General features: G+C 39.9%; 1 protein-coding gene across 1 annotated transcript; it reads left to right on the forward strand.

Moving 5' to 3' along the window:
- Positions 1-10021: 10021 nt before the first annotated feature.
- Positions 10022-22915, forward strand: LOC114044388 (uncharacterized protein KIAA1257-like). Its single transcript, XM_027863809.1, has 5 exons — positions 10022-10119; positions 12584-12828; positions 16976-17157; positions 21597-21801; positions 22836-22915. The coding sequence occupies exons 1-5, from the start codon at positions 10022-10024 to the stop codon at positions 22913-22915; spliced, it is 810 nt and encodes a 269-aa protein (XP_027719610.1).
- The last annotated feature ends 2540 nt before the right edge of the window (positions 22916-25455 follow it).

Below are 25455 nucleotides of genomic sequence, written 5' to 3' on the forward strand. Positions count from 1 at the left end.
TCCATTAGGCATTGGGTGAGGATTTTAGTGAGGGCTTGTAGAAGTTCTCCGATCAATTTGAAGTATTTATAATCAATCTTATTGACCGCTGGATTCAGAGCTGGTAGGGATCTTGGGGAACATTTAGCTCAATCCCTTCATTTTAAATTTCTATTGATATTTACAAGCATGAAAAATTGTTGTTCAGTTGTTTTTTCAGTCGTGTCTGACACTCTGTGACCTCATTTGGGGTTTTCTTGGCAAAGATACTGGAGTGGTTTGCCATTTCCTTCTCCAGCTCATTTTACAGATGAGGAAAGTGAGGCAAACAGGGTGAAGTGACTTGCCCAGGGTCACACAGCTATTAGTCTGAAAAATACCTATCATTTAATCACAGCCATGACTAAAACACCGTGATAGGGGCATTGCCCCAGTCCCAGGTCATTGAAATTTAGAATGCCAGTGGTGCCATCCTGTGTGTATTTCTTCCCCCAAGAAGTTACACATCCCAGATGAGTCCATTCCTTTGAAGCTCCGTTTTTTTTTTTTACTTCATCCTAGAGTATGCCTCCTTCCCCTAGTCACTGTATTCCAGGTCCCCAGTACTTACCTCCATTCCAGTAGCAGCTTTAGAAATTTAAAGGTATCTCAAAGTATAGTTCTTTCCTTATATTTTATGCACTCCAGATAAGATATCCTCCTTGTATTCTGACCCCTTCCCATACCTCCTAGTTCCAGCTCTGCCTTTAATGTTCAACCTATGAATAATGAAATTTATTTGGTTTAATGACTGAGACAGCTAGAAAATGGACTAAACTGACCTCATCAAAAATGCAACATCATAATCACCCATAGGTTATACAATATCTGGGGATATTGGGATACAATTGGGATACAATAGCTGGGAATTCATTGTGTTTCAGGTGTACTTGACCTGACTCAATAAACTAATTCCAAAAAGCAACTTTCAGAGACCCATTAATATTTAAAATGTAGTCTTTTAACCTCTTTTTTTCCCCCCTAAAATAAACAAATCTACAATTCTACTTTTTAGCTGGGAACACATTGGCATTGATGGCAGGGTTTAGAATAGAATCCTTCCAGACCTTTCTGTTTGTGACAGTGTTACCAGGAGTCTTGTAAAGAAATTTCAGTCGAGTCCACAAGGTTTTTGTCTAAGGTTCAAAGTAAGTAAATTCAATGGTTCTGCTACTTTCTTTTGTATTTGATTGGGGGATGGGTGTATGTGTGTGTTGGAAGGTCCTGGTAAAGAAATGGAAGAATTTCTTCTTCTTTTTTGGGGGGGGAGGGGGGCAAAGTTTTACTGTTTTTTTTTCAAGAGATCATTTTTTTAATGTCACAAAATTTTCTGGTTGTCAAAAGGAGAAACATATTATACAATCTTCATTTGCTTAGTGTTTTGTAATTTTTAAAATCTTTTTTCTCTTTTCTAAATGTGTGCCTATATGAGCTAGGCAGGAGGCTTACAGAAAAAAGTGAAAAGAAGGCCTCCCTGGGAAGATGGCTGAGCCTGAAGGTCCTTTCCAACTTGTATTTTCTGGTTCGGTGACTAGAGGAGGCCCCTTAGTTTTACAGAAAGAACATTCCCCAAGCCACGAAGGGTCAACCCCTATGTGCCTAGAAAGTGCTAGTCACTGCTGGGGGTGAGGCGAGGAGAAGGAGTGCTATCAAAAAACAACACAGGGGTCCCCCCACCCTCCAGGAATTTATAATATGGTTGAAAAGACTTTGTCAGCTGTAAAGCACTATATAAATGTAAGCTGATCTTATTAGTTGGAGATACAAGATATAAAAAGTTAAACAGCAAAACAAGGGTAAAACCATAGGATCGGAATGGGAGAGATGCCGTAAGGTTGGGTTTGGATTAAGTGTCAAATGAATGGTATCATTCCTTACAGGGGATTGATCCCTGATACTTTGGCAGGAGGCAGCTAGGTGGTACAGTGGGTAGAGCACTGGGCTGGGAATTGGGAAGACTCATCTTCCTGAGTTCAAATCCAACCTCAGACACTTCCTAGCTGTGTGACCCTGGGCAAGTCACTTAAGCCTGTTTTGCCTCTTTCCTCATCTGTAAAATGAGCTAGAGAGAGAAATGGCAAACCACTCCAATATCTCTGACAAGAAAACCCCGAATGGCATCATAAAAGTCAGACTCAACTGAGATGACCAAAGAACAGCTAAGGTAGAGAGAGATCTAATCAGCTCCTGTGAATTTAATTACCATCTCTATGCTGTCGATTCTCCAAATCTACCGACTCTCTGTTGACTTCCGAATCTCGCCTCTCCAACTGCCTTTCAGACGTCTCAGCTAGGTATTTAGCAGACATCTGAAACTAAACAGGTCGAAAACAGAACTCATTATCTTTCCCCCAACCCGCCCTGCCTCCCACCTTCCCTATTACTGTAGAAGGCAATGCCACCCTCACAGTCCTTCAGGATCTCAACCTGGGAGTCATTGTGGATTCCTCGATATCTCTTTGGCCCCCCCCCCCCCCATTTCTTGCCAAGGCCTGTCAATTTCACCTTTGCACCATGTTTTCAATATGCCTCCTCTCCTCTGACACTGCCCCCTCCCTGGCACAGGCCCTCATTAACCCACACCTGGATTTCTGCAGTAGCCACCGGTGGGTCTGACTGCCTTAAGTCTCTCCCCACCCCATTCTTCATTCAGTCGCTAAAGTGATTTTCCTAAAACAAAGGTCCAAATATGTTACCCTAATACTCAATGAACTCCAGTGGTTTCCTATTACCTCCAGATGCAAATAGAAAATTCTCTGTTTGGCATTCAAGACCCTTCATAATCTAGCCCTTCTCCTACCTTTCTAGGCTTCTTATACCTTCCTCCCCAACCCATAGTCTTCAATCTAATGGCACTGGCCTGCAGGCTGTTCCACAAACAAGACCATCCATCTCTCAGTCCTGGGCATTTTCTCTGGCTGTCCACTGTGCGCAGAATGTTCTTCTTCCTCAACTCTACCCACTGACTTTTCTGGCTTCCTTTAACTCCCATCTAAAATCCCATTTTTTACAAGAAGCCTTCCCCAACTACTCTTTTTTTGTGGGGGTATTTTTTGTTTTTTGTTTTGCTAGGCAATGGGGTTAAATGACTTGCCCAGAGTCACACAGCTAGTAAGTGTCAAGTGTCTGAGGCCGGATTTGAACTCAGGTCCTCCTGGCTCTATCCACTGCATAACCTAGCTGCCACTTAGCTGCCCCCTTCCCCAACTACTCTTTTTTTGTTTTGGCAATTGGGATTAAGTGACTTGCCCAGGGTCACACAGCTAGTAAGTGTCAAGTGTTTGGTCTGAGGCTGGATTTGAACTCAGGTCCTCCCGACTTCAGGGCCGGTGCTCTATCTACTTCCATCTAGCTACCCCCCAACTACTCTTAATTCTAGTGTCCTCCCTCTATTATTTCCTATTTATCCTGTATATAGCTTGCTTTGTATATATTTGTTTGAATGTTATCTCCCCCTATTAGATTGTAAGCTTCTTGAAGGCAGGGATTGTCTTTTGCCTCTTTTTGTATCCCAGCGTTTAGCATGGTACCTAGCATGTAGCAGGTACATAGCTAAAGCTTAATAAATGTTTATTAGTTGATTGATTAAGTGAATTGCTCCAGGTCACATAGCTAGAGAGTATCTGAGGCGAGATTTGAACTCAGCTCCTGACTCCAAGTTCTTTTTTTATCCATCATATCACCTAGTTGCCTATGGCATGATTAACTGTTGTACTTTTTATCCTTTCTTGTTATACTCAAAGAATCAAAGAATTTTTTGAGTTCAACATATCAATCGTGTAAAGCTACATAAAATGCATGATCATAGATTTAGAACTGGAAAGGACCTTGGATTCTATGTAGTCCAGCTCCCATTTTACAGATGATGAAACTGAGGCTCAGAAAGAACACTTAGGTGCCAAAGGCACATAGTGAAAATCACACTTGTTTCACTCCCATCAAAGATTCATGTTTTTGTTTTCTGTGTCTTCCTTTTAAAGGCAGAAATAAACACTCCTCTGTGCCTTAGGAAAGTTGCCATGGATAAAAAAATTCTTCATGTATAGTTGACCTGGTGATTAGCTTCTTAATTTAGCTACAAAGGTCCTAAGAAGACACATATATAGTCTGTTGCTGGGCCCTAATTCAAAGCCTTTTTAATTTGGTAAAAGACTTTTTTTTTGTCCTGTTGGCATGAGATTTTAATAGCACGGAAACTCCCTCCACTAATGCAGACTGTTGATTTATCTAAGACATATGTGTATATGTGTACATATGTATTTATAAATAAAATCTTAGAGGGCAGACAGTTTTTCCATAGTCACACAGAGCTCGTATGTGTCAATAGTAGAGACTCAAACCCAGGTTTTTCCTGACTCTAAGGTCAGTCATGTCTAGAATCTGTCATGTTGCGCTGTCATTCTAGGAATCATAACTTTATTTAACTGATCATATGTATTTAGCTAAAAATAAGTGAAAGGAAAACTGATCTTTCCATCCAGTTATATTGCTGGGGGACAATAAGTTAATTTTAAATTAATTACAACTAGGCTATCATATAGTAGACAGAAAATGATATAGGAGTGAGAAATGAATTCGTGAATATAAAAACCTATAATAAGAGTTTAAATTATGTATCAAGCTAAGGGTTGGGTCCTGTACAAATACAAAAGGGAGATAGCTCCTGACTTTAAGGAGCTCATATTCTAGTAGGGAGAGACAATTCAGGAAGTGGTCAGGGGAAATAGTTTTAGTTTGGGAAGTCACAGGGATAGTGAGTGGAACTATAGGGGATATGATTGATATGCCTAATTATTTGATTACTGTTCTACTGCCATAAAATGGAGGCATCTGTAAATCACTTGGCAAGGTCCAGTGGTCAGGAGAATTCAACAGCAGGCAGGCATATGGGAAGAAAATGGTTGGAGGTGCAATGGCTAGGGCCAACTAGGTATAGAGAGCCATGTCATACACTTACCTATCAGGATGGTAAAAGGGCCATTAATTAAGGGAGGTCTGGGTTCAGGTTTAGCCTATGATAAATATTAGCTGTTGCCTTGTGTAAGTCATTTGTAGCAACCCTACAAGATTATACGTGGCAGAGAAGGTTCTGATCTACATTTGTAGGAGTTTCTTGAGCAGAGAAATCCCTACACCAGTAAAATCACACATCCAATACAAAATCAAAATAGAAGGAAAAAAAAAAACCACTTGGTCTGGGGGGGGATCTCTATAACTGATAATTAAGGATGTAATACATCAACTGAAAGGCTAATTCCTATGACTTTTCTGCATATACACCAAAAAAAAAAATAGCTTTTAATTATCTAAGAAAACAGAACTCAAGGGAAAAAATACAGACTTTCTGGGAAGATGTTATAATTTTATTGTTTAGTTTAAGTATTTTAAATAAAAAAAAACAAAATCTCCAGCTGTATGCAAGTAATTGATTTAAAGACTGTGATAGATCTTTTATAAATAGGTTGGCATAAATAGCCTTTGAAATCAATGATTGTGAGTTGACAGTCATGCCTTCTTTCAGATCAGAGGCATTAAAAGAGTGTTGGTTCTTTGTTGAAACCTTCCTCACCCATCTGCTATTCGATTTAGAAAGAATGGGATAGAAGAGGCATGATAAATCTGCCACTTTTCACTGACTAAGATGGGAGCAAAATGAGTGGGTCAAAAAGACGTCAACACTATTTACTAACATCTGCACCCATGGAAGTAAAGAATGCTCATTGCAATGTGAATATTCTACTTTCTTCTATTTCTCTCCTTAAGTTTGAGTTGCTTGACATTTGGCACTGAGATTTTAAATAACGTAAAACAGGTTTAGCTTAACACTATCACAATAAATTCCAAATGGATAAATAATCTAAATATAAAATTCATGTTATAAGAAAATTATAGGAGAATGGAAGACAGGGTCTTTCACAGCTTTGGTTAGGGGAAGAATTAATGATTAGGAAAGGGAAAGAGGTGGTTATGAAAGACAAAACAGGCCATTTAGATTACACTAAACTGAAAAACGTTTGCACACACACAAAATCAGTGCAGTGAGAAGTAATGATGGATTAGGGAAAACAGCCTTTGTATCAACTACCTCTGATAAAAATTTGACATCCAAAATCCACCAGGAATTAATGCAAGTCTGTAAGACAAGCATCACTCTCCAAAAGACTAAGTGGTCAAAGGCAATGAACAGCTTTCAAAATGACAAATGCCAATTTTTGACTACCGTATTGAAAATGCTTCAGATCATTGATAAGAAAAATACAAATTAAAACAACAGCTCTTACTGGTCAAACTGGCAAAGATGATTTATTTTTTTGAGGAGGAAACCATACCTGAGATTTCATTGATATTTGTAGCTCCTGGTGAAGGATCTCTGTCTGTCTGTCTCTGTCTGTCTCTGTCTCTTCTCTCTCTCTCTCTCTCTCTCCCATTGCAAATCAGCATCTACCTTGCAGCTTATGGTTTTACAGAGGCTCCTGGGGCACTGAGAGATTAAGTGACTTGCTTAAGATTGAACAGCCAGTATCCAAGATCATTGGCCAGACTTCAACCCAGGTCTTCTTAAATCCAAGGCCAGCTCTCTGTCCACAATAGAGTGCCATGTCTGGAGTCAGGAAGATTCATCTTCCTGAATTCAAATCTAGCCTCAGACACTTACCCTGGGCAAGTCACTTAACTTTGTTTGTCTCAGTTTCCTCAACTGTAAAATAAGTTGGAGAAGAAAATGGCAAACCATTCCAGTATCTTTGCCAAGAAAATCCCAAACAGGGTCACAAAGAATCAGACATGACTGAACAACAATCCTGTCTTTTGATCCAGTCGTCTCAGTACTGGGTTTATACCCTGAGGTGGTCAATAAAGAAAAGTCTCATGCAGTAAAGTAGTTATACACAGGCATCATGGTACAGTGAAAAGAATGCTCAATTTGGAGCTGGATGACCTGAATCTCAAGCACCACTAACTGACTCTGCGAACCTGGAAAAATCACTTGCCCCATCTGGGCCTTAGCTGCCTTCCCTTTTTCCTGTCTGTAAAATAGTTGGGATTGGGCTAAATGATCTTTGAGTTCCTTTTCAACACTAGGTCAATGATCCAAAGATCAGAAAATTCTACATGCTGGGGTAACTCACACGTTGGTGCTTCTGCTTGCTTCCCCCAAGACATTGATGTCCTCTGGGGATGTCACAGGCTTAGTGGCTTGCTCAGCTGGTTCAGATCCTCTGCTGATCTGTTCACGCCAATATGGTGCTCTCAAGGCTGATGCTGAACCTCTTTTTACCGTTTTTTGTTGAGCAGAGCCACCGGGCTTCTGCTCGTCTCTTAGTACTATGAAGGTTCTTCTTCCAAATGGTGATGAGGGGAAGGGTTATCTATTCATTGTTTTACTTCATGGCCGCAAGTTATTTTAACTCTTTTTTTTTTTTATGAACCTCAGCCAATTATAACAAGCCAGCTGGAGAAGCCCTTTGACATTTAAATCTTTTTTTGTTTTTTTGTTTTTTGTTTTTTTCCCTATGCCTAGGAAACAGCATTTATGCTATCATTAAAAGTAACTTGATACAAGCTTTTCAAGGCCAACAGCTACGTCTTTATCTTTATTTCCTCCTCTCCCCCACCAACCTCCATGAGAGGCGATATAGAGGTCCTAGAGCCTGCTTCAGGAACGTGAGCTCAAGGTCTGCCCAACTGCAAAGGTAGGAGGATTTCCCTCACCAAGGACTCCCAGTACTGAAGGGAAAAAAAAATCCCTACATTGCTTTGCCCATAGTCAGTGCTCAAGAAATACCAGCTGAATGGATGAATGATTGCTTATCTGAGTCTGCCTTACAGTTTTGTTGTGAAGGGCATGCTTTGCAAACAGGAGAGCACCCTAGAAACCTGAAGAGGTATTTCTTTTTTAGGTGCAGGAGCCGAGTTTTAGTGTGCTGATTACGTCAGACTAGTGTACAGCTTGTTAATGGCAGGAGCTCAAAATATCAACTTTTCTCTTTGCCATTGGGTATTTCATGTTTTTTCATGCCAAAACTTGGTTTATTTGTCCTTTTGCAGGGGGCAGAGAGGATAGAGAAGGTGGGGGATACAGCGAAACTATAACTTGCATTTTTTGCTTAATCTGCCAAACTCCCCACTCCCTGTTTTCTCAGTGTGTTTAAATATTTGTTATCTCATGTTAACATGATCTTTGATTTTTCAATCTTTTTTTCCTTCCATTTATCACTTGCAGTTAGCAAAGGACCAAGTTGGTCTGAATCCTAATCCCTACTTCCCCAGGGCCCTACCCCACTGGGCACCAAAGTGCAGTGACTTGGGAAGGCAACTAGTAAGGGAGGAGCCTTTGGAGTTTCTACTGCCTTGCATTAAAAAAAAAAAAAAAATTCAGTTTCTTTGACCAATAAACTCCACAATCACAACCAAAGCAAATAAGTCATACTTCGAAGTATTGGACCTGAAGACAAGACCCAAGTTTAAATTCTGCCTCAGACATTTCTTAGCTGTGTGACCCTGGGTAAGTCACTTAACTTCTTCTGCCTCAGTTTCCTCATCTGTTAAATGGGGATAATAGCACTTATCTCCCAAGGTTGTTGTGAGGATAAAATAAGTTTTCCTCTTAATAGTATTTTGTTTTTTCCAATTACATGTAAAGATAGTTTTCAACATTTACTTTTATAAGATTTTGAGTTTCAATTTTTTTTTCTCCCTCCCTCCCTTCCTCCCCAAGACGGCAAGCAATCTGATGTAGGTTATATATGTACAATCATAAAATAAGATAACATTTGTAAGGCCCTTTGAAAACTTTAAAGTTCTATTTAAATGATGATTATTATTACCAGCAATAATAATAATATTATTGTTATTATGGTTGAAACCAGGCTAGAGGAAGGTATTTTTAATTACCAGGCAGTTTACTCATCTAAGCTGCATAGGAGCATAGATTTCCTTACTCTAAAACAGAAATTGTGTCTGTAATAACTACCTTACAGTACCACTGAAAGAGAAGCACGTTGTAATCCTTAAAGAACTATATGAATGGGAGTTTTTATTAGACATTTCATTCTAAGTTATATTAAATTTGTCTAGGTACATGTCTAATTTCTGCTATTACATTGTAAGTTTTTTTTTTTTTTAAAGGACAGGGATTGCTTTTAAATTCATCTCTTTTTCTTCTCCAGTACCTACCTGTGCCTTTGCTTATTGGAAGTATTGTTGAATAAAGGGATTGTTTGTTTTTTTAAAGGTGATTCAGATTGGTGACAGTGGGCAAGACACTTTAAAAAAATTTTTTTTTTGGGCAATTGGGGTTAAGTGACTTGCCCAGGGTCACACAGCTAGTAAGTGGCAAGTGTTTCGTCTAAGGTCGGATTTGAACTCAGGTCTTCTTGACTTCAGGGCCAGTGCTCCATCCACTTCACAACCTAGCTGCCCCTCTCTGGTTCCATTCTCTAAAAGCCCTTTTCCAACTCTAATGCTAATGACTTTATGGAGAGAAGAGCTAAGGGACCAGTGGACTTTTCCTTGGGAGACTTGATCACTTTCTTCTGAGCCTAATTTGATCCCTTTAAAAATGAAAGCCCTGCTCTGGCCCCGCCCTCCAGCCTCCAAGTCCGCGGACTGACGGACACAAAGTCCTGTCTCGCCTAGCAACGCAGTAACACAGAGCAGCCTCATTCAGATTCCTGCGCGGCTCGCCCTGGGGGCGTTCTGCGGCTCTGCGGGCCGGCACAGATACTGACGCCACGGGGGTCCCTGGGACAGATGTGAGCAGACGGGATGAGAGGAGAGATGCGAGAGAGAGGCGCGAGCTACTGGGCATGAGGAGCGGGGCAGGGCGGATGGGCGGGCGGGGAAGGGGAGATCGCTGAGGGGCGGCAGTAGGCGCCCCCTTCCCCATCCCGAGCAGGGAAGCCCCCGGGGCCCCAACCAGCGGGGTGGCACTCGGGCGGGATGAAGGGTTTGGCCAGGGGGCGGGAGGCCTAACAGAGAGAGCGCGTGGGATGGAGGACGGAGGATGAAGGATGGAAGATCCCGCCCCACCTTTGGAGGGGTTGTTCACGTGCTGAACCTCTGTCCTGGAGGAATCGCCCTTCACATGGCCAGGGGTGTCAGGTGTGTGCGTTTGTAATGTGCTTATGGGTAGTGAGTGTGTCAGGCAATTTGAGCCCCCATTGTCTTACACAGAACCACAGAATGTCAGAATTGGAAGGAATTTAAGGGATTATCATCTACTCTGCTCCTCCACCCTCCCCCAAGGGCAAATTTAGGCCCAATTAATCAGTCATCAAGTATGTATTAAACATTTATTAAGTGCCGGACTCTGCGCTAATCACTGAGGTAGGAAAAAACCCAACAAATACCTTATTCTCTCAAGGAGCTCACTTTCAGGGGGGGGCAACAAGGTATAGCCCGTGGAAGTCCCAGAGAGGACGTGGTGAGAGGCAGCTTGATTGAATGGGTTTGGGATCCAGGAGGGCTCCAGGGCCTCCTTGGGGAAGTCCCTAAACCTCTCAGGGATTCAGTTTTCTCATCTGTAAAATAAGGGTGTTGGACTACTAGAGCCTTCCTGCTCTAAATCTATCATCTTGTGACTTGGATTCAGAAGAAATGGTTTCAAATCATGGCCCTGATGCTGACTTGCATTGTGACCGTGGACAACCCCCCTGACTTTCTGGACCTTCAAATTTTAATTGTAAATGATAAGAAATTTCAGTGGCTATATCATAGGACTTTGGGGAAGAACGCCCTTGGTAAGACTTAAAGCATTATATAAATATGAGTTATTATTACCTTATGGAATGATTTAACCAATATCATTCTGGAAATCATCCTAGCCTTGAATCTCTCCCTCTGATTTCATGCTTTAGAAAGACAACTTGAAAGAAACAAGCATCTCCATAGATGCGACCTAAGTGTCTTTCTTTGTTCATCTTCCCTTTCCATGGTTTGTGTCTGATCCTCCAAGTGGCACCAAGTACACTCAGGTAGTAATGGGTCACAAGAAATTTATCTCAAGGAAGCCTAGATCTTCCTGGAATTGCCATGTTAATTTTCCCATTTTTTCTTCTGGCCACTGGTCACTTCATCTCTCTGAGCCTCAGTTTCCTCATCTGTAAAATGAGGTTAGATTAAATGATCTCTAAGATTCCTTCCAACTCTAAATTCTATGATCTGAAATCAGCAGATCCACCTATGAAAATTTCCTAAGGAGAAATTATGGAGAAGTCTAAAATATGGTCTGAGCCTTCGAGGGAACTTATATTCTTGTTGAGGAAATGAGATTTTTTTTATGTAGATGGCATAGTTTAAAAAAAAAGATTCAGGTTGATGTAAATAGAAGGTTATATATGTGACTCCTGGTTCGGCAGCCATAGCCCTTCTGAATCAGACTCCAGCCTCCCTTTCCAGACATATAGATCCCCTTTCCTGTACTTAACATTCTAATCCAAATGGCCTTCCAGACGTTCCATTTACCCAACATTCTGCTTTATCTCTCCTCCTGCCTCTAGAATTCCTTTGCTTCCTTCAAGACTCAACTCAAATGTTATCTCCTCTGTTAGGATTATTCTGATTTTCCCATTCCCACCTACCTGTTGCTAATGCCCTTCCCCTCAAAAGAAATTACTCTCTCTATAATTTTTGTTTGTTTTCCACCTTTGACATTCTACTCCGTGACCCTGGGCAAGTCATTTGACTTGTTAATTGTTCCAGTCACATCCAACTTATGGATCTGCCTTGGTAGAAGGAGTTCCATATCCAGAGTTTCTTTATTAAGTCCATGAATTCACTGGTCTGGTGAAATTTAAAAAAAAAATGTATTTACTTATCATTTACTTACCATTTTCATCACTTATCATTACTATTATATACCATACTTACCATTTACTTACCATTTTCCCTCAAAAGAGTGTAAGCTCCTTGAAAGCAGGAACTGTTTGAATTTTGTCTTTGTATTCCTAGCATTTGGAACAGTGTATGCCACTGGTGCTTCATAAATGTTTTTTGAAGTAATGCTGAATAAATAAGACTGTTAACAGAAATCTAGAGAATGGAGTGATGATACATTGGAGTCGAAAAGGAAGGCTATTTGGGTAACAATAATAATAGATAGTATTTATATACCGCTTTAAGATTTGCAAAGCAGGTCACACACACCATCTCATAATAGCACCTGCCGCTCAGGGTTGTAAGGAGAAGATAATTGCTTTACAAAGCGCTATGTAGATGCTATTCATCATCATCATCATCATCATCATCATCATCATCATCACTTTCATTATCATTGTTATTTCTTCACAACAGCCCTGGGAGGTAGGTCCTATGATTATCCCCATTTGACAGATGAGGAAACTGAGGCTGAAAGGTCCACGTGACTAGCCCAGGTTCACACTGCTAAGTGTTTGCAGCCAGGTTACCATACAGAGTCCAAATCCAGCATGATCTCCTGTACCACCCAGCTGCCACCTTGAGACTTTTTGAGTTGGACTCAGCTAGAACCTTAGTCTTAAGTGGTGTGAGTGGCCCCATGGAATCCATCTTTGTATTTCTCCTCCCCCCACCATGGGATTCTCTGCAGGATGGCGACAAGCAGCTTTGAGTGGGGCTCGGAAGCAAAGTCCCTTAACGGTGCCTGGGAACACTATTCCACGGTGACGCTTTTTCAGGATGAAGGTATTGTGCCAGATGAGGATGAGGTCCAGCCCACGAGGCAGAATCTCTCCGGACAATTCTCCGTTTCTTCGGAGGGGACTGCCAACTCGGATATTCCCCAGGTGGTTCCTTGTACGTTCACCATCTGCTTGGCTCTGCCGGGCTTCTTTGGTAGGTGCAGGAGAAGACATATTATTTTAGATGAATGAGCAAATGGATTTTCTTTCCTAAGTTTCACAATATATACTTACATTTTCCTCCTCTTCTCTCTGTTTTTCACACCTCTCTTTCCTCGTAGTATATGTTAACGAAAGAGCACTGATGAATGACAGAACAACACTTACCAAAGAATTAGTATTCTAGGTGTCCAAATACTGTGGGGACAAAAGTAGATCTAAATGAAACCTCACCTTGTTTACAAGCTTCCATACAGGAAAGATTAAGCCCAAGTCCCTATTCTGAGATGAAATTTAATTCTACTTATGAAATTTAACCACGTTTTTCCACTGACTAATGTTTGTTTAACCACAGGTTTTAATAAATAGTTTAATACAAATGATTAGCCTTGACAGTAGAAGAGTAAACAGGACTGTGACAGGAAGCCAGAGAAGGTTTCATAGAGGAGGAGGCGTTTGAATTGGGCTTTAAAATATGGGGTGGAATTCAACAGGTAAAGAGAAGGGAGGGCCCTTTGTGTATAGGTGAACAAAGGTGGGAGGTTGTAGGAAGTACTTGGGGCATAGGGTGAGGTAGAGAAGTCTGGTTTGACTGGAGTGTAGAGTGAATAGAACAAATATTAAGAGATAAATCAAAGTGATGTCAGAGGATGTGGAGCCTTGAAACTCAGACAAAAAAGTCTGAACATTAACCTGGGAGGCGGGAGGCAGCCCCTGAAGATATTTGAGTAGAGGAATGACATGACTGAATATACAAAGCTGATTAATTTACACTTTTATGAAAAAAAAAAAAAGAACCTTGTCCTCAAATGTGATCAAATGCAAAGTAGTAAAGATAGGCATCAGTCAAAGGAAAGCAGAAATACTGTGCATCTTTATACAGGAGGACAATTTCTCCTTCTCATTTGTCCCCATTATTAGAGCCATTTATTAAGAGATTAGCTGAATATGACAGGATACACTATGCTTTTTGAAGTAAATTAGACAGAATTTCCATCTCTGGGAGCTTACAGTCTGAGACAGCTTTGATGTGGATAGAGTTATTAAAGAATTGTAGATAAATGGAGAAATATTGAATAAATACGTAAATCAATCAAAATATTTACATTTAAGTATGGGCCCAGCAACTGACTCTGTCTTTTGACCCAGGATTCTCCTAGGTGATTTTGGAGAGGCTCATCACTGGGGTTGGCCACCAGCTGGTAAATTCTTTTGACCACAATAACTCATTAAACCATAGGGCATGGAGGGGTTGCAGTTTGTATCAGTAGAGGGAGCATGTACCCACATGAAATCACAGATCCTTGAAGTATTTATATTAGAGGTGAGCAAAGGGATACATTCATTTAGTGCAGTAAGTCAAAAGGAAATAATAGGAGTTGCCTGTTTAGACAGAATTCTAAAGAAATCACCATTTCTACAGGTCAGGAATGTCTTCATGGGAGAGGCATGGTTTTAAAAATCTGTAATTAAGTAGAGGGAAGAACATGAATACTTAAGGCGAAGGGAGAGGTATTCCAGGGATATTCCAGGCCTGGATTATGGGGATGGAAATGTTATGATTACACAAAGTAAAATATATTTTCCTGAGACAAGTAGAATGAATGGGTCTAAGGAAACCAGCAAAGTAAAATGGCCTATAAAAAAGTTTCTAGTGACCTGTGACAGAAGGCTTCTGAGCTTTTTGGCCCTGGTAGACATTCTGTTGCCATCCCCAAAGGAAATGGGGTTCTCCTTCAAAAACAGTGGATGCTTGACTATATTTTAAAAAAAATTACTGTTTTTATTTATTTATATCTGTAATTTATATTATTTATATTTATATAATTTTTTATATTTGTATTTTATTTTCTTCCTGACTCTTTTCTTTTTATTCCTCTCTTAACCAATCAATTCTGCAATCATTACTTTATCACATATTATATTCAAGGCAGTGGGGAACACAATATTAGAAAACAAGTTTCTGTCCTTTAGGATAGGGACTGGGACGGTGATTTCATCCGGTATAGGAAATTCCTGGAGGAAGAAATTTCATCTCTACCAAAGTAGATTGGTGCCTTCTCTATGACTTATAGTCTTAGTTGCTTCGAGCTTTCCACTATGTGCTGAAAGTGGGACTCAAACCCAGTCTTCCTGGTTTCAAAGCTGGCTCTCTATCCACTCCACCACACTTCCTCTCCTTCTGTCCTCAAGGAACTTATGTAATCCACACATATTTGGTCAGCTGGTCAGAGCACCAACCCACTCTACCCCAGGATGTGAAGATCTGGAATCATTTGCATGTGGGAATAATTAATCATTATACTGTAGCCACAAGAGCCTGGAGAAGAGAGGCAAATGGCTTTGGTTCATCTTTCAGGTCTGCATCTTTCTGACTATGTGACTTTGCTTTTTTCTTTGCTGTCACATCGCCCCACTGACTCAGATTGAATTTATTTTTCCTCTGATAACTCCCAGGACTTTTCCAGTCGAATGCTTTCCCCGTTTCGTATTTATAAAGCTGATTTTTGTTTTTTTACCCAAGTGTGAGGCTACATTTAGCCATATCAAATTAAGATCCTTCTCCTTGGTGGATAATACAGAAACAAAAGAACAGATAAGGACTTCTGTCTCTTCTTGTCGGTCATCATCATCCTGCAAACCCTGAATCAACAATCTTATCCTTTCTTGGATCCTCCTCTTTTCCCCCCCTCAAGTAGCTAAAAAACCCAACCAAACAAACAATAGAAAACCAAAAATTCCTTTTTGTTATGCTTTCCTCAAAAGCTTTGCCTCATTGTTGGTTCTGGATCCGATTATTACAGGCTTTTGGGTTCATCCTCTTGGGACCTTCCCTTGCTCCCATCTTCTCTATGTTTTTCAGAGTAAAATTGGTTAGTGTTCTTTCTTCAGACCCTTTGAACCAGATATATTCTCCCCATACTGTTCCTAGTTTTCCTCTTCTTTCCTGTCACAGACTCTAAGATGAGTGGCCACTTTGCCTCCTGCCTCCCTTCCCGATTCCCATCATTTCCACACTCCCAGAAATCAGTGTTTTCCTGGTGAGAATTAATTCCAGAATAGAACTTCCCCTGTTGATTCTTACACCATTTGAAGAATGAAAATTACCATTAATTACCATTAATTTCTCTGCTTTTGATGGAGAGATTTCTAGTAGCTGTCCAACCAAATGAAGTACCCTATCCCTACTATACCGTTTCTCTGTGGTAGGCTTGTGATCCATTTTCCTGAATTCATCAATTTCTTCTTTCTGTCCAGTCAGTCTGTAAAATATTCCAGATTAAAATGTTGCTTCAGTTTTTGCCTCTGCTGAACTTTATTGTATTTGTAGCCCTGCTAGCTGTTACATACTGTTGACTGATTGATTACAACCCATCCACACATTCTTATCCATATTTTCCATAAGTCCTCCGTAGAAGTCCACCCGGTGTGCTCAGGACATTCTTTGAACATACAAATACCAGTGTAGTCAGGCAACCATCTGTTATTACTTATTCTCACTACATGACTAGCCCATATCCTTTTCTGGTTATATATCTTCTGTATGGCATGTTTTATGTCTCTTTTTGCATGCAAATCATCACTGGTAATATATGGCAGGTTATTTATGTCTGTTGAACAGTTCTTTATTACCCTTTAGGTGACTCACAATTTTGATTTTTAGAGATTGTGGTATTTTATGATTCACTACCACATGGTATTACAAGAAGAATATCACTGGTAAAATGATAGGTTTTTGTTTCAGAGAGAAACCTGAAGTTGTTGAAGGTACTGTGCAATTTCTCAAATGTAATCCAACCTTTTTTCTTTCTCCTAGTCCATTTTGGGCTCAGGTCTTTTCAAATCATTCATTACAGTAAATGTATAGTTGATTTTTTAACTGTCACGAGGATACTAGAGGAAAGTATTGAACCTAGGAAGAGATATAGCCCAAGTTCAATGTATGTATAATCAAAACTAGACATGAGGAGAGAGAAAAGTTTGGGAATAAACCAGGAAAGAAGAAATATGGAGATTTGAACTTAGCCAACGATATCTTGCTATTTCATCATGTTAGGTAGGCATTTACACATAGGAAGAAAGCTCTATGAAATGTGAATGTGTTTACTCTTCACTTACTAAATCTACGTTGTGTCTTCTAGGCCCTAAAGGGAAGCATTCATCTGACTTATTTAAACGATTAAGACCTGATAAACTTGCAAAATTTCTACGGTACTATCATATAGAATATCTGCTCTTACCAGATGACAGAGAGCCCAAACAAGCTGACGTGGTGTTACTGAATACATTAATAGCCAAAGTGTTCATAGAATCTGGAATAAAGGTAAGATGTATATACGTACATATGTTATGTATGTGTCACATATGTATTTGCTAAATATATAGACTAAAAAAAGAAATATATCAAATATATGTACTAAAAGAAATGTAAATAACAAATTAAGTCACATTAATTGTATCTACTACAGTGAATATATTTATATATACATTGATTTATTAATTAGTTCATTTATTCATATTTCTTTTAGTAAACCCCAAAGCATTTGGTAAGACAATGGAGTAGCTTCCAGCTTTTTGACATTATTCTTAATGACCCAGAACACCCAGCCACTTTTTGGCATTGGGGTGAGACTTTAAGGTGATTGTTAATTATTTATTAATTATTAATAATTAAATATGTCTGCTATGCTATATGAGAGAATTGAGGGGATTAGGACAGAAAGTGGTTAATTGTGGGAATTGAGTGAACACCACTGATGCCATCTTGTGACTCAATTCTTGAGCTTTCTCAGTTCCCTTTCTATTCAATTATGGGTCTAGTCCAAATTCTGTCACGTGAGAAAAATTTATTCAATTGTGGAAATTGGAAAAAAAACTTGGTTGCATTGTTTGTACCCAGACCTGCATGGCTAGGAAGCTGGACCACCTCTCCCTGCTGTTTAACCAAAGACTAGGTTTTGCTGCTCAGAAACCTGGTCGGGTCCAAAGATTGATGGAAGGAGTTTTCTCACAATTGTACATCTCAAGCAACCTATATGTCTTATCTGAAAACCGGCCCTGTACCGATCAGCTTTTATTTCTGTGTTCATTTGATTGTTTACAGACACTGAGGTGCAGTAGGACACCTATTTTTCTGAGTTTTCTCCCTCTGTTTTGCTCTCCCTCTCTCAACTTGGAAAGTCCCTAATGTCTTCTCCAATTAGAAATCAGATTACTTACTGTTGTATTGTTTCCTTTTAATTAACTGGCCTTATTTGATTAATTGACCCCCCCTCCCCAAGTCTTCAGGTCCAGGCCTAAGCAGAGGAAGTCTGGTTCCAATTTGTTAGGCAATCAAAATGCATTACTTAATAAATCAGTATGCTTGAAAGATGGAACCTTTTGTTTCCTCAGTCATTTCATCCTTCACGTACCACGCATAATACTTTTTTTTGGTCCTCTACCTCTTCAAGATGTTCAGGAGAATCCTGTTGTTCTGTGGGCACATTAGGAATACCACAGGTCTAAGTCATCCATATAATAGTTTAGTGTTTTTTAATTAGAATCTACATTCCTTGCTTTTTACTTTTTACCTTCAGTTAACCACCCATCAGCTTTTACTTCCTCGCAATGCTTCAAATAAAGCCTTCTCCTTCTTTGCTTTGTCTTGCTTCTCCTTACCTCACCTTACCATAAACATCTCTCTTTATGGATATGGTTGCTGGCCATCTCCCTTGCCCCTCAGTGTAACCTAGAAGTAACGGCTCCTTCTGTGTGTATTCTCATCCTCCTCTGTGATGACTTTCGCTCCCAATCTGCCCCTCTGCTGCTCGTACTACTAACCTCATGGTATGTTACAGGTTATAGCAAAAATGTGTTCAGAGAGACTGTTCAGGGGATAGTATCTGTTTAGTAGTCATGAAAAAGCTGTGTCCTAGACAGTGAAATTTTTTAGAGTTGGATTTATATCCTTAAAAGTAGGAGCTAATTACATTTCCTATGTAGAAATGTATGGAGTTAAATTATTTAATGGACCAGGTCTCATTAACATAACATTATATGTAAGAGATTCTTTTTTTTTTAAGATTCATTAATTTATTTTTAGTTTTCAACATTCACATCCACAAGATTTTGAGTTCCACATTTTCTCCCCATCTTGTCCCTCCCTCTACCCGAAGACAGTGTGCATTCTGAATATCCTTTTCCCTAATCTGCCCGCCCTTCTACCCCCCCCCCCTTACCCCCTTCCTCTTCTATTTTCCTGTAGGGCAGGATAGATTTCTGTACTCCATTGCCTGTGAATCTTATTTCCCAGTCGCATGTGAAAACAATTTTTTAACATTTGTTTTTAAAACTTTGGGTTCCAAATTTTCTTCCTTCCTTCCTCCCCACCCACCCTCATTGAGAAGGCAAGCAACTCGACACAGGTTATACATGTGTAGTCATGCAGAACACTTCCATAGTAGTCATGCTATGGAAAACTATATTTCCCTTCATCCTATTCTGCCCTCCATTTATTCTCTTCTCTCTTTTGACCCTGTCCTTCCTCAGAAGTGTTTGCTTCTGATTAACCCCTCCCCCTATATAAGGGATTCTTAAGTAGGTATTTGACTCTAGTTAATTTTCACTCTATCTAAAAATTATGAATTATTCTAGTGTAAGTATTGTAATACTGACTACTGTGGCCTCCATTGTCTAGAAAGCCAGGCATGTTAGTTTTTACCCCACCTCCAGGTATCCTTAAGAGGACTTAGGGTGTCTAGACCAGGGGCTTTGAGATCACATGTAGCCTTCTAGGTCCTTGGGTACAGCTTTTTGACTGAGTCCAAGTTTGATAAAACAAATCCTTTTATGAAGGGGATTTGTTCTGTGAAGTTTGCATTCAGTCGAAGGGCCACACGTGGCCTTGAGGCCGAAGGTTCCCCATCTCTGGTCTAGACTCTCTAAAAATGGTTCCAGTGCCTACAATGGTTTCTCCCAAGTGTAGAGGAGTTCCGTGTACTTAACTTTTACAAAGAAATATTTTCTTCAAAAGAGAATAAAAAATACACAAATTTACTCCCCCAACAGTGGTAGACATATTCTGCCTCCCCCCTTTTCTTTGGCACCACCTGAGTCTCTGGGGACGGGAAGGAGTTAAGTTCAGTTTCCGTAGAATACAGCCCCAGTTCCAAGCCCAGCACACCCCTTCGCCTTGTGTCTCAGGCACCTTGGCTTCTCGGGGTTTCCTCGAGGGGCTGGCTGCACCTGTCTGCCTGCAATCCTGGCTCCAAAATCGTCACCCCGGCTCACACTCCTGGGTCCAATGGAGATGGCCACCAGCACCTGAAATTGTGAAAGACAAAAGAAAACAAACAGAAATAAACACTGCTGGGCCCATTTCTCAGAGCCAGGGTAAAAGAGGGAGCAGAGAGAAGAAGTTCTTCCCCTCTCCCTGGTCCTGTTCATGGTCTTTGTGAACTGGTGTCTTCATCCATTGTGCGAGCACAGGAAAGAGCTTCTAGCAAGAACTGTACAAAGAGTGGCCACCTCACTCTTGCCAGTTTTAAAGACAAAACCTGTTCTGGTTACATAGCCAGTCAAAGGGAGCTACACCTTCCCTTGGGGTAGGGGACATAAAGGACTCCATGTTAGGTGATCTGGACCAGCTGCAGAGGTCCTTTGGGATGCTTCCATCTTGGTTGAACTGGGCACTTAGCACAGTGTCAGACACATAGAAGGCACTTAATAAAAATTGATTGATTGATTGACTGATAGACATGCCCAGGTTATAATATGTTTTGTTAAGTTTAAATTCTTTTAAAATGGTAATATGTACATGGCCATTTTTGATTAACCGGAGAATCCTGTTTATTAATCATGTTGGATAACAGAGAGTCGTTTGCAAATTAGCTTGAAAAGTGGCAAAATTAGTTTGTACATCGATTATCTCAAAGGACGTAAAACAGTAGAATGAATTAGCATTGATCTGTTCCCCTCAGGAAAACTGGTTATACCAAGCTGTGTGACCCTGGGCAAGTCACTTAACCCCAATTGCCTAAAAAAAAAATTGGTTACACCAAAAGTGTTTTTTGGTGCCTAAACAGAGTAAGCTAGTTTATGCTCTTTCACTTCTTTAGCAGGGCATTTGATGCCTCTGTAGGCAAATTCAGGGAAAAAAAAGTGAGCCCTTAGTTTTCACTTTCTAATATATTAACCCTACATTGCTTCCAGCTGTATTCTCCGAGCTAAAAATAGGCAGCTACTGTTGTATAAAAATTCCTTTGGAGATTTTAAAATGATTTTTAAAATGATTTTAAATGATTTTAATTTTTTTATTTTAAAAAAATGATTTAAAAAATTTTTTAAATGATTTTTTAAAAAAATTAAAAAAAATCATTTCATAGTTTGGCTAGCCTTTGGCTTTAGGTAAATGTTAGTATATTCAGTTGTGTATGACTCTCCATGACCTCGTTTGGGGTTTTCTTGGCAGAGATACTGGAGTGGTTTGCCATTTCCTTCTCCAGCTCATTTCACAGATGAGGAAACTGAGACAAACAGATTAAGTGACTTGCCCAGGGTCATACAGCTAGTAAGTGTCAGAGGCCAGATTTGAATCAGGTAGAAAATGGAACTTGAGTCTTAAAGAAGAGTAGGAATTCTAAGAGGCAGAAATGAAAAAGGAGTGTGTTTGCTTGGCAGTTCTATTGCAAATTGACTTCATTACTAGGAATGCTGCTGTTTTTTCCACAAACATTTATAAAATTACCATAGTTAAAAGATTTTTAATGTTGTTTTACATAGGCTGTCAGTCCATGGTATGAAAATGATAAATTATGGGTGTCTTGGAAAGAAACTCATAAGATGTCAATTACAAAGGAAGTGTTAAAGAAATTGAACTATCACAAAATCATCCTTAATATATGGGACACCAAGGAGAAAGTGTCTAAAAAAGCAAAGTTTACCAAAGTAAAAAGTTTGAGTCGCCAGGAGGATTTTGAAAGTGTTGGTAAGTTAGTTATTCAAATTTTACTTGAAATATTCAGAGAAGTATAGAGCCACAGAATATTTGAGCTGGAGAGAAACTTACATAGAATTTTCATTCAACTTCTTCATTTTATTCTCAAGGAACCTGAGACCCATGGAGGAGAACTGACTTGGCTAGGTTATAACCTAGTTGTAACCAAGTTAGTCGGGGCAGAATGCCCTGAGACTAAGGAGATAGATTTCAGGGGATCCATGAACTTGGATGGGAAAAATTCATATTTATTCCAATAAAATTCGTTTCCCCTGGAATTCTGTTATTTTATTTTAATGCATTTAAAAACAATATTTTGGGAAGAGATCCACATGCTTCACCAGACTGCCGAAGGGTTCCATGACACAAAAGGTTAAGGTCAGGAACTCTCCTGCAGGCTTTTACTGGGTCTAAATTATCTTTGCAGCTTTCCCTTACTACTCCTGTTTCTTCTCTCTGAGACCAAGCGGATCAAATCTAATTCCATATGATAGCCTTTTCAGTACTTGAAAGCTTGGGTTATGTCTCCCATCTTTTCTTCCCCAGGCCAAATATTCTCAGTTCCTTCCACTCTTTCTTTACATGGCATGGTCTCTATTTCCTTAACTCTCCTCATCACTCTTCTCTGGAGGACTGTCAAAACCTTTTCTAAAACATGGTTCCCAGAGCTGACTGGAACATTCTAGATGAATCAGTTTAATCCAGGGGTGGGGAACCTGCAGCCTCCAGGCCACACGTGGCCTTCTGGGTCCTCAGGTGAAGCCTTTTGACAGAGTCCAAGATTTACAGAACAAACCCTTTGATGAAGGGGATTTGTTCTGTGAGGTTTGGATTCAGTCACGGGGTCACACTTGAGGACTTAAAGGGCCACGTGTGGTCTTGAGGCTGAAAGATCCCCACCCCTGGTTTAATCCCATCAAATTTCACTTCTGAGTGAAGCATCGCTGATGACGAGAATCATTCCCTTGCACGTCTTGGCCGCCTAAGATCCCCTACCACAAGGCTGGATCCCATGGGTCCCTTAGGCCACTGCCCAGGGCTGAGGTCCTCACTGGTGCTGTGGCCAGCATGCTTTGGTGTGGGCTTCAGCTCCCAGATACTTTGAGATCTTGTAAATCCTTGTACCATAGGAGGAAGACATAAATAGAAGGCAGCACCCTTCTTAGACACAGGCTTGCCTAGAGGGCCATGCCCTTACCTGATGTCCTGGTAGGGGGACAGGTCCCCCAGCCCCCTCCAACCTCTGAAGCTCAGACAGTCATCCTTCCACCTTGTGGCTAGCAAGTTTCTCCACTGGGGCCTTTTTTTGCAGTCTTACTTCTGGTGCAGCAGCCAACCGAAATATCTTTTCTTCACCATGCAGTAACAGTCAGAGCGCATCTGTACATGCCCTGAAGAGGATTGCCAGGCTCCTACAAGCAGGCTTGCCAAACAGGCGTGCTATTTATTACCTCCACTTTGTATTTTATGTACAGATATCTGAGTCCATCGGTTTTAGTGCTTTTTGGATAGCCTCCTGTGAATACCTGGTCTTTTGTGTTGCCATTCTAATGCTGTACTTTCTACTCTCTACTATTTGCCTTGAAATATGTAGGTAGTTTTCTCTCTCCTTTTCCTTTTCAATTTAAAGCAGCCTTGATTGGATTTATAAGGTATTATGTAAATATATATTTTACCATCTCTGCTTAGGAGCACACCAACCCTGACCAAGAGCATTCCTGTATTTTAAGCCCAGCTTCCAAAATCCAAAACCTATTCTTGAGCACCATTTTTATAATTACTTGTTCACTTTCCAGATCTGCCTTTTTCTTTCAAAGCTATATCCTGTGGAGAGCAAGGATATTGAAAGACATTGTTGTTTTTTCATCATCAGTGGTGCCTTTAAGCATGATATCATTCCCTTGTTTATTTCTCTTACTCCTTTGTAATTTGAATTCATTTTTGTCTGATGATATAACTCTTGATTTTTTTGATTCAGCTGCGGGCAGGGTAAAATTTAGTCTATTAATTTAAGTCTTTATGTGGTATTCTGCATTAGGTATATTTCCTTTGGGCTGCCTCTTATTGAGTTGTGAGTTTTAATTCATTCAGTGACCCTTTCCTTTTTTTTTTATAGTGGAATTCAATTGATAATTAAAGGTTATAATGGTTATATTTGCCTTATCTAACATACTGTTGTTTGGCCAGAGCATAGCAAATTTGAAACCAGTCTTTTGTTTCAAATCTACTTAGATCTTTCTGGATTAAAGGTGTTTTCTGGAAACGTTTGGTGTTATCATTATTAGATTTTTCTTTTCTTCAGTCATTTAATCAAAAAAGGGATGGATGCTCCCTTAGTTTTTTATTATTTCTATTATCAGTCCAAAGTTAACATCATGCTGTGTTGCCTTGAGCACAGACATGATTACTCTTGGGCCTCAGTTTCCTCTTCTGTAACAGGAGAGAAGAAGGGACTTGATGACTTCTTGATGAGCTTCTCCCAGCTCTAATGTGTGATTCTGTCTTAATTTGGACTTCTCTTTTATCACAGACAAGAACTTTGAAATTACCGCCCTCCTTCCTTCCTTTGATTCTCAGAGATATTTGGTGATTTAGCCAATGCATTGCTTTGGAATCCTCACATGTTGTTAATAACCCTTTTAGTCTTGGTTATTTTAAACACAGTACTTATCTTTTGTGGTTCAAAGATGTCCCTTCAAGTCGATGTCTCACTGCAAGCCTTTCACATAGATATTACCTGTCATCATAAAGCATTCTGAATACAATGATCCAAGACAACTCTGAAGGATTCATGATGAAGGGTGCTCTCCATCTTCAGAGAAAGAACTGATGGCATCTGAATGCAGATCAAAGCATACTATTTTTCACTTTCTTTTTTTGTCTGTGTTTTCTTTTACAACATCACTAATATGGAAATATATTTTTCATTATTGCTGCACATGTACTATATCAAATCACTTACATCTCAGGGAAGGGGGAGGAGAGGGAAGGAGAGAATTTGAAACTCAAAATAAAAAAAACCAAATGTCAAAATTTGTTTTTATATGCAATTGGGAAAGAGTAAAATATTTAAAAAAATAAAGCATACTGAGTAGATAATTATGGGTTTTATGGTGCATGCTTCTTAATTTTATAAATGTTGTATTCTTATTTCTGAGATCCTTCATTTCTGAAACCAGGGTCATCTCTCACCCTGCTTTGAGATGGGAGTCTTAATTTGGCTCACTGATCTTTATTTTTTTTTCTTCATTTGTGATGCCCATACTCAAATAGTATTGTTCTCTCTCTTCCCCCTCCCCCTCTGGCCTGTTTGTCATTCAGTGTTAATCAAAATAACACTCCTATTGATTTGATGTCCTCTCTGGTTATTGAGATAGCTGCCATTCAAACGAATGCTACTATTGTGTTAACCTTCTTTGTCTAATGGGGATTTGGCACATGTGCAAACCACCTGGAATAGCATCTTTCTCCATGGTTAGTCAACTGGAACCAGTTACTGTAGGGTTTCACTAAATTCCACGAGTGAGTCATGAAGCTGCCCCATATATGAATATAGCAAAGAGAGATGGTTGAAACTGACTCAGGCCTTTCTGAAGTCACTGAAAGTTCTAACTACATAGCCATTTCAAAAAAAAAGGCTAACCA

Source organism: Vombatus ursinus, unplaced genomic scaffold, assembly GCF_900497805.2.
Source record: "Vombatus ursinus unplaced genomic scaffold, bare-nosed wombat genome assembly UNPS02014773.1, whole genome shotgun sequence".
In the NCBI taxonomy this organism is placed as follows: Eukaryota; Metazoa; Chordata; class Mammalia; order Diprotodontia; family Vombatidae; genus Vombatus; species Vombatus ursinus.